We start from the raw sequence: 9,810 nt of genomic DNA on the forward strand, positions 1-9,810 counted from the left end.
AAGACGAACGAGTCATATATGTCAATTTTTTGTATTTGAAATTATCTGAAATCGAAAAGCTTGTAAATTCATGTGAATGCTAGCTATCTTAATGAAGTTTTGCAGGTGGTATGCAAGACTTGTAGTTGAATATGTTGAGGTTCTTTCTACAGAGAATAGTGATAAAGCATGTGAACTTTCAAATTCTTATATTGAGTTGAATTACGGATTAAATTATTGGCGTTTAAGTGTTTTTTTTATTTTTTATTTTTTATTTTTTTTTATTTTGATTTTTTTTATTTTTTTGATTTTTATTTTTTTTTATAACGATGATAATACACCTATAACATATCTAGATATAGAATAAGCTAAATTAACATGAATACTCCTGGTCCCCAAAGATGATCCCTACTCGAAGAAGATGAATACAATTAATCTAGAGAAGGATGACATATTAACACAATCATTAAACCTTGTTAATGGTTGTTAGAGGGTATTTTAGTCATTTTACTTAGACTAGGACAAAGACATCTGTAGCAGTAACACATCATTTGTAACAAAAACAATTAGTCTAAACTAGAAAAGATAACGATTTCAACAAGATAGTCAGCTTAGCATATCTTTTTTATAAAACAATACATTCTCACGAAGAGCACAAAATATTTTAAGTACCAAATATTTAAATTGAATGAAAGACATGTTGACAACTCCCCCACTAATTCTAACTTACATGAAAATGACCATTCTTAGTTAACTTCCATTCCCTCCATTTCTTTCATCCCCCTTTAAATTCATCCCTACATGTCTTCCTTTCCTATGTTCAATTTTCGCTTAACTCGAGCCCTTTGATTAGAGAAAGAGAGCGAGTTTAAGCTTAAGGAACTCGAAAATGTCTATGGAGATACGATTCCAACAAGACTTCATTGGTCAAATGGGAGCGAAAAGTGTGATTCCAATAAACAAAGTCACAAAACTCAAAGGAAAATCAAAGAAATCATCAAGTAGCGCGAATAGAAGCAACAAATTTGTAGGGGTGAGGCAAAGGCCGAGTGGGAGATGGGTGGCCGAGATCAAAGATACAACCCAAAAGATTAGGATGTGGCTAGGCACCTTTGAGACCGCGGAGGCAGCTGCTCGTGCCTACGATGAAGCAGCCTGCCTGCTTCGAGGGTCTAACACACGAACCAATTTTGTTGTCACTCATGTTTCTCCTAATTCCCCTGTTGCTTCTAGGATCAAAAACCTCCTCAAAAACAAAAAACTAGAGTCCCAAAAATCAAGCAATGTTGATGATCATCAAGTTGCTAATACTTTAGTTACACCCTTAACTACCAATTCGGTTGCATTTCCCTCGAGCACTACTAACACCGCCTTTTCAAACCCTTTTAACTTAGCTAGTACTAATAGTAGTATAGCCCAATTTCAGGGTAATTTTGGGTATAAAAATCTTGATAATTTTGTTGCACAAACACAAGGTTTACATCAAAATAGGGTGTATAATGGTGAAGTATATAGGCCTCAAATGAATGGTTTTGTTGGAAACTACGAGTTAGTTGATTACTCGACGTTATTCCAATGTGGTAACCCTGGGGGTTATGACATAAATCCTAGCATGCTAAAGCTTCCTCTAAGTCTAAGCTGCCAAAACCAAAGTCAAGAGTCATCGGAGATGCCTAAAAATGTGACACTTCCACAAGCAATGGGTGCCGAATTGTTAGAGATGGAGAAGATTAAAATGGAGAAGGATGTCTCAGCATCCTACTACAACGCGAGTAGTAATGGGCTACACGAGTTCATCGATTTTGTACATGATCCTATCGAATCCCTTTGGGATCTTCCTCCACTCTATTCATCTTTTTGCTCAATTTGATAGCCCATTTTCGCCTTTTTGTTCATGCCTTCCTTGGTTGATTAACCATAACACCTCAACTTTGCTAGTTGAGAGGGGTGAAAGCCAAAAGAGTAAAAAGAAAAAACTCTTTGGCTTTGATCTTATCAATCTTGTTTTAGTTTATAATTTTTTCTTAATTATTTTGGTCTTGGTTAAGTATTAGGAATGGATCAACTTTAAGCTTGTTGAAAATTTATTAACGAGGAGTTTTAAGAGAGATGGAATATGTCCTCTCCTAATCTCTTGCGTGATTGTATTGTATCATGATATATGTATATGTATACACATTTTCTTACTTGTGTACTATTTAAAAATGTCAATGATAAAAGGGTTACATACATGGTATATGACTTTATTCATTAGTTCATTTTATTAGCAAGTCCATTATTCTTTTTTTTTTTTTGGTAACTATGATTCCTCTGTTTTGCATTAAAAAGGATTTGATGTACAACAAAGTGTATCTTAGTTTTAAAAAGTGTGATGTACAAATTATACTTTATAGTCAATTAAGCGTGTTTGGCTGGTGTTAGTCTTGAAATGAGTGACCTCCTTAGAGGTGAGTGTTACATAAACTATTGGTTTCTCACCAGGGTCTTTATGAGCCTAATCGACCACTGAGACCGAGTTTGAACCAAATCTTCTCTGAAATAACTTTGAGTTGTCAAGCTCGAGCCAAAACTCAAAATGTTTCAAAAATTAATTTCAAGTTCACTTACCTTGAAACTCCACTCGAGTAAAATTGATTAAAGCTTAACACAAAGTATAGAGCAACAATTTTATAGTTAGTTTTTTGTGTGTTTACTTTTATTATCATATCAATACTAGATAAAAAAGAGAAGTGTATCAACTAAAGGGATGACTTTATAAGGAATGTGTGACAACTAAATTGGAACAGAGAGAGTATTACTTCAAAGTAAAAGTTTATATTATGTAAGATTCATAGTTGATAAAAATATGTCGAGCCTAACACGCAAACTTATCGAGTCGAGTTCAATTGTGCTTAGTTCACAACAATTATATATCAAGATTAAATTGTTCACAAGCCAGCTAGATTTATTATCACCTTTGTTTCTCATAGTTTTTATAGCGGTCGCTACACATTAGATTTTCTTCAGATTGACAAATAAAATTATTCGTTGGACTTAAGTCTTATGCACATACATGTAATGATGTTTGGTACCATGCAATGAACATATAAAATAAAAGTAAGATACAAGTTATGTGGCAGCATGGCATGTATAACTTTGTGACTAATTTTTAGTGTTTGAAATTGAAACAATCATGTTCATCATAATATTATATGTGTAATAATGACCCAAAATATTGAATATTTTGTTTTTTAAATTCCTAAGAGTACTAATTATATAAGTAAGCTAAGACGTGAGATAGTGGCACCCTCGTAATGGAGGCAGAAATATTCATTAACGGTTGATGAGGGGAATAGGCTTCGTTGAAAATATCTATTAAAATAAATGGCCTCCATAACTTTGTCAATTATTCTTTTCTAATCATTATTATTATTTAAACATTTTCTCGTATTGTAGATTCTGGCTCTTGCACCGAATTGAAAAATAATATATCTACCTTAAATGCCCTTAAAGGCTTAAACAGAGGGGACCTTTCACCGGGGCCATTTGGGGTCCGCCCCCCATAGATTTGTATATAATTAGTTAATGAACTTAAAAAACCTAACTTTACTTATAAAATATGAAGACATGGTGATTAGTTTTGAGCGTTATGTAAAAATCCCTTTATTTATTTATCGATCCCTTTAATATTTTTGGTCAAGATACGCCACCGCCCTAAAAGCCCTTAAAGTAATATATCTACCTTGTACCCGAATTTACATTACCTTATTTGACCCAAAATCAGTTTATCATCTGAAGTTGGCCCCAGCTAAATTAACCCGACATGACCTGAATCGAACCTAACCTAGAAACCTAATTGAGAGCTCTAGGGTAGATGATAAGTACATTATTAGTCACGTCTATGCCCCTTTATACATATTATTATACTTATTGATGTTTAGTTATCCTAATTTTATGCATAGGTACAGGCACTGATGTACATCATTAGGAAGAATGCAAAGAAATGAGCTACATCAATGTGCTTGGGCCATCACTTATTCACTTGCTAGTGAAATGAACCAAAATTCAATTAAAAAAAAACACTTTATGCTGTTAGCTAGCTCAACTAATATGTAATCAGCTTTCTGCTATCTGCTAGTTATCAAATGAAGCCTTAACTGGGAAAATTATGGGAAATATTTCATGGATGCAGGTTGTGCTATGAAATGCAACAAATAAAGTGGTGGTAATGGTATAAATCCTCTTTTGCTCTACAAAGCCGCAACAAAAACTAGTAATACATTGGATCAGTACAGATATTTAGATCTCGATTCTGACAAGTTTTGGGATGTTCTCATCGACTTATTACTTACACAGACGCTGACTGGGGAGGTTGTCCCGATACCCGACGTTCAACATCGGGCTATTGTTGTTACCTTGGGGACAACCTCGTGTCTTGGTCATCTAAGCGTCAGCATACATTGTCTAAGTCGAGTTCAGAAGCAGAATATCGAGGCGTCGCAAATGTTGTCTCAGAGGCGTGTTGGCTTCGTAATCTTTTACTTGAGTTGCATTGTCCTCTACGGCAGGCTACTATTGTTTACTGTGATAATGTTAGTGCAATCTACCTTTCTGGCAACCCGGTACAACACCAACGCACCAAACATGTGGAGATGGATATACATTTTGTTCGAGAAAAGGTTGCTCTGGGAGAAGTTCGGGTTCTGCATGTTCCTTCTAGATATCAGTTTGCAGACATTTTCACTAAAGGCCTACCACGAGAATTATTTCTGGAATTTAGGTCCAGTCTTAGCGTACGCCCTCCTCCCGCTGCGACTGCGGGGGTGTGATAGATATTATAGGATTATTATAATATTTGTCGCAGAGTAGGATATATTTGTATATATTTGTGATATAGTTTGTATTCTTATCGTACTAGGTTTCCTAACAGGATTAGGACTAGTATTGTAACACTATATATATTATTCAATGGTACACACTCCAACCCAAGGAGTTTTCCCGAAATCTAACAGTTCTAAATGTTTGAATCATACACCTGAGTTCAATAATACAGTAAGTATATTGTGAGAAAAAAGAAAGAGAAGTAGAAATTGGACATCAGGCTATAATTTTAGATTTTTACACAGTTTGGAAAGGATATACATTTTTCAAAATCCCAGTCCCTAAACAACAACGCATATAGCAGATGCAACTTGAATGATAAATTTACACAGGAGTTTCACTCGAAAATCAATTATCCACCAGAAAAAATTACAATAATACACTGCAAAAAAGGGTACTAGAAACCAGAGATAAAATTGCTAACATTGACCCTGTGATGCCACCACCTTAGTATTCTTCTTCCTCCTCTTCATTAGTGCCCTCAGCCCCAACCTCCTCATAGTCTTTTTCGAGAGCTGCTAGGTCCTCTCGAGCTTCTGAAAACTCACCTTCTTCCATACCTTCACCAACATACCAGTGCACAAATGCTCTCTTGGCATACATAAGGTCAAATTTATGGTCAATTCTGCAGAAAACTTCAGCCACTGCTGTATTGTTGCTGATCATGCAGACTGCACGCTGCACCTTGGCAAGATCACCACCCGGTACTACTGTTGGTGGTTCGTAGTTGATTCCACACTTGAAACCAGTAGGGCACCTGTAAAATGTTTAAAATCAAGACTGTTAATAAAAAAGAGCCTTCATTATTTGAACAATAAGCCAAAGGCCTAGCCACAATATGATGCAAGTTTTGATCAAAATCTCTTTACAAAACTAGCCCTCAATTTGTTCTCTTGATATGATTTTACAGAACATAATTAATTCTGATCCGAAACAGTATTTTACTAATTTTTTCAAGTTGAAGAAATAAGAAGCCAAAATGGCTTGCAGAGTTGCAGTAGTATCCACTCCCCCATCCCTTTCCAGTGAATGGCATTACACAATCTGCTTTACTAATTGCAAAACGATATCAGTTGATCACAAGAAATATGTACACTAATGGTTTTAGTAACCTAAATTGATACTACTAGACATAGACTCAGATGCAATACTAAACTTACCAATCAACAAATTGGACTGTTCTCTTGCTCTTGATAGTGCCAACAGCAGAATTGACGTCTTTGGGAACAACATCACCACGGTACATCAAACAGGCAGCCATGTACTTTCCGTGTCTTGGGTCACACTTAGCCATCATGCTTGAAGGCTCAAATACAGCCGTTGTGATCTCAGGTACTGAAAGCTGCTCATGGTAAGCCTTTTCAGCAGAGATAACAGGGGCATAGGATGATAACATGAAGTGAATTCGAGGATATGGCACAAGGTTAGTTTGGAATTCTGTAATATCCACATTGATGGCTCCATCAAATCTTAAAGAAGTTGTTAGTGAAGATACTACTTGGGATATTAAACGGTTCAAATTGGTATATGTAGGCCTCTCAATGCTTAGGGATTTCTTGCATATATCATAGATTGCTTCATTGTCTAAAAGCACAGCAACATCAGTGTGCTCCAGGAGAGAATGAGTGGCGAGGACACTGTTGTAAGGTTCGACAACTGCTGTTGATACCTAAACATTGAAAAGTACACCATGATTTTCAAGCTTTCATTTTATGCACATGCATAGGAGAAGTCAAACAGATTACAAATCACGTACCTGAGGAGAAGGGTAGATTGAAAATGCCAGTTTTGACTTTTTCCCATACTCTACAGACAAGCGCTCTAGAAGCAATGACCCAAAACCAGAACCAGTTCCACCACCAACAGCATTAAATACCAAGAAGCCCTGCAATCCAGTGCAGCTGTCGGCCAATTTCCTTATCCGGTCAAGGCACAAGTCAACCATATCCTTTCCAACTGCAAATCAAGAAAATTAACAACTTTTTTAATAAGTGAAGAGTGTCACATAAAGTAGCTGAGTTTGGCATCTTGCTTAAAAATAATCCAGCAACCTGTATAATGTCCACGAGCAAAGTTGTTGGCAGCATCTTCTTTCCCTGTGAGGAGCTGTTCTGGATGGAAAAGTTGCCTATATGGCCCTGTCCGTATTTCATCGATCACAGTTGGTTCCAAATCGATAAACACAGCTCTTGGCACATGCTTTCCAGAACTAGTCTCGTTAAAGAAGGTATTAAACGAATCACTTTCAACACCTACAGATGTGTCACTGAAAGAAATGAATAAGGAAAAAAATTAGACACAAAACAAAAGTTGGACACTACTGTGATGATTCCAGGATTGATCATCTGCTTGAGAAAATCATACCCAAATCATACAAGTTTTGCAGATGATATAAGGAACAAATGTTTTTATCACAACCAGATATCTAAGGAGTACAAATACACTACATGATCACTTTGACAATTCGTTCCATGAAGATATTAACACCATCCATTCTATCATAATTCATCACTTATGTTAAACAGTTATTCAATTTGGATCTAATTAAAAACACTGACTAATTTGTAGCAAATGCAGACAGCATAATCTGTAATCTAGTATTGTATGCTAGTAAAATATTTTATTCATTGAGTGCTCTACCTCGGGTCATTGGCATCATACACTATACTATAATACTAAAGTAGATATTGTGCAAAACAAGCTACATCCAATCTTTAACTATATCTATTTGAAGCATAGAACTACAACATTCACACAAATGACTATCCTAAACAATTCATTCAGTTCCTCAGTGACACCATTTCTCCCCATTTGATTATAATGTCTTCAAATTAGCAAGAAATATTTCAGAGACATTAGGAAGAATTGAGTAAACAAAATATTATATATTTGGTTTAGAGGGTGTAATCTTGATTATATCCTACCACCCCTTCAAGATTAACAAAATTTACACAAATTAGCAATAAAATCAAAGTAAGGATGTCAGTAGAACGGGTCAAATAGGAGTCACCTCATCCTCATCCCCCTCCCCCTCCCCCTCCCCCATTTGGGGGGTGGGGGATCGAAAGGGTGGTGATTGTACCCACCATAGGTAATAGGAGTAACTTTTTTTTTTTGTTCGGTACACTTTGTTCTTTATTTTTTTTTAAATATTTGGTACTTCGTAAATAAAATTTACTGGATATGTACAATTTTGAGTAGGTGTAGTCGTGTAGGTCTAAGGTTGGGATTTGCAAGTGGTGGGATAGGATCAGGCGGTTGGTAGGGCGAGAAGGTAGGGAATAGATTGGTGTACATACCCAAGTGGGTGGTGGGACGGATGCTTTTAAATGTATATTCGTCGGGGTGAAGATGTGATGAATTACCATTAGGGTAGGAATAGGTATGAAAATATTAGGTGGGGAAGGAGATGGGAAAATTAACATCTACCCCGCCTCACCTCATCTACTCAAACAGGAAAAAAAAAAAAAAAAATGCCAATTTTGGCGCCATTCCAGGCTTTCCAGCAACATATCAGCATACTGCTATTTACTTCATGAGAGTTCAATTAGTCAAACTAAATGTCTCAAAAAAAATAAAATTTAGAAATTTCAAACATAAAATTTTGATCATCTAATACTAGAAACTTCATACCAAAATTCCAACAATTAATCTCAAAATCCAACCCAAAAGCAATCATCTAATAATAATCAAGGAAAATATAAACAAACCCATTTCAATATTTCATCAAATGCAAAATAAAATTTTTTTTCTAATTGATTAATAAACCAATTTATAAATAGCTAAAAGAAGAAAAAAAAAAACAGAAACCTGGGCATCATGCCATCTTGCTGAATTCCATGTTCAAGGCAAAAAAGCTCCCAACAAGAATTTCCCACTTGAATTCCAGCTTGACCAATGTGAATGTTGATCACTTCTCTCATTTTTGCTCAACAGAAGCAGGAATTGGTTGATCGATCAAATTTCTTATTAAAGTCTAAGCTCACTTTTTTTTTTTTAATTTTAATTTTGTGAGTGTATTTTGATAAATGATAATAGCTGTTATTGTATAAATATCTGGTTGTCTAAGTTGATTGGGAGAGAGAAGAAGAAGAAGAAGGTGCCCTGTTCAACTTTGACAGACAGGACAGCGTTTCTTTTAGATGACAGATAACACAAAGGATGCGATGTAAACTGCACTACTGCTCACCTACTGTGATTGATTTTTATGATTAATATATAATCCCGAGTGGTTGTCGAGTTCATGATGGTTATAAATATTTTTAACGTTTATATCCGAGATATTTTTAGAAGGTAAAGAGGTAATAGTAATTTTGATAATAAATTAGAAAGAGTTAATAAAGTTAGACGAAATTTGATCTTGAGTTTTTAAGTACCGTCTCCAATTTTGAAAATAGATTAGAAAGGGTTCATTATATTTTACTAGTACTGTAATTGTTAAGGTTATTTGTAAATTAATTTTGATCTTGGGCTTGGATGGGAGTAACAGATAGGTAGTTAGGGTGAGTGGCAACTGGCAAGGGTCTTACAGCTGGGTTTTGCACTGATTGTTGAACGTTCTTGTGCATTACTAGGATGGGATTTCTGTCCCTTTTTTAGCCTTATTTGATAATTTAACATACTGAGGGTACTTTTAATTTAATTAATACTCTCTTTTTATGTACCTTATAAAATATGCTTTGGAGATCATTAAAAGTCAAATAAAATATGAAGATCGATAAAAAGTCAAATAAAACAATATTTCATTTAAAACAAAAAAAAAAGTAAAATTAAACTACAATGAAGTGGAAAAATAAACACCATATTTAACAGTTTATATATACAAGTAAATTAAGTAAATAAGAAATTGAAAAAATAATACTTTCTCCGTTACATATTGTTCATCTTACATGAAATCTTTTTGTAAGACAAAATTGGTTAAAGTAGGATGAATAATATAAAATGCAGAGAATAGAATATAAGATAAGAGAG

General features: G+C 35.0%; 1 protein-coding gene and 1 pseudogene across 1 annotated transcript; one reads left to right on the forward strand and one right to left on the reverse strand.

The window, feature by feature from the left end:
• Window positions 1–868: 868 nt before the first annotated feature.
• On the forward strand, window positions 869–1,849 carry LOC145606974 (ethylene-responsive transcription factor ERN1 pseudogene; annotated as a pseudogene).
• Window positions 1,850–5,017: 3,168 nt separating this feature from the next.
• On the reverse strand, window positions 5,018–9,023 carry LOC145606625 (tubulin alpha-5 chain-like). The gene is made up of 5 exons (XM_081662433.1): window positions 8,650–9,023; window positions 6,891–7,105; window positions 6,596–6,795; window positions 6,000–6,508; window positions 5,018–5,596 (listed from the first exon to the last, which is right to left on the reverse strand). The coding sequence occupies exons 1-5, from the start codon at window positions 8,760–8,762 to the stop codon at window positions 5,287–5,289; spliced, it is 1,347 nt and encodes a 448-aa protein (XP_081518559.1). The 5' UTR covers window positions 8,763–9,023; the 3' UTR covers window positions 5,018–5,286.
• Window positions 9,024–9,810: the final 787 nt, after the last annotated feature.

This window comes from Chenopodium album, chromosome 23 (assembly GCF_948465745.1).
Source record: "Chenopodium album chromosome 23, dcCheAlbu1.1, whole genome shotgun sequence".
Classification (NCBI taxonomy): domain Eukaryota; kingdom Viridiplantae; phylum Streptophyta; class Magnoliopsida; order Caryophyllales; family Amaranthaceae; genus Chenopodium; species Chenopodium album.

What these genes read in the sequence shown, in the direction of transcription:
- LOC145606625 (XM_081662433.1), bottom strand. Translation starts at nt 8,762, where the DNA reads ATGAGAGAAGTGATCAACATTCACATTGGTCAAGCTGGAATTCAAGTG. An exon ending in CAATCTACCCTTCTCCTCAG is followed by an intron (nt 6,509 to 6,595) that starts GTACGTGATTTG and finishes TTCAATGTTTAG; the next exon opens with GTATCAACAGCAGTTGTCGA. An exon ending in ACAGTCCAATTTGTTGATTG is followed by an intron (nt 5,597 to 5,999) that starts GTAAGTTTAGTA and finishes AACATTTTACAG; the next exon opens with GTGCCCTACTGGTTTCAAGT.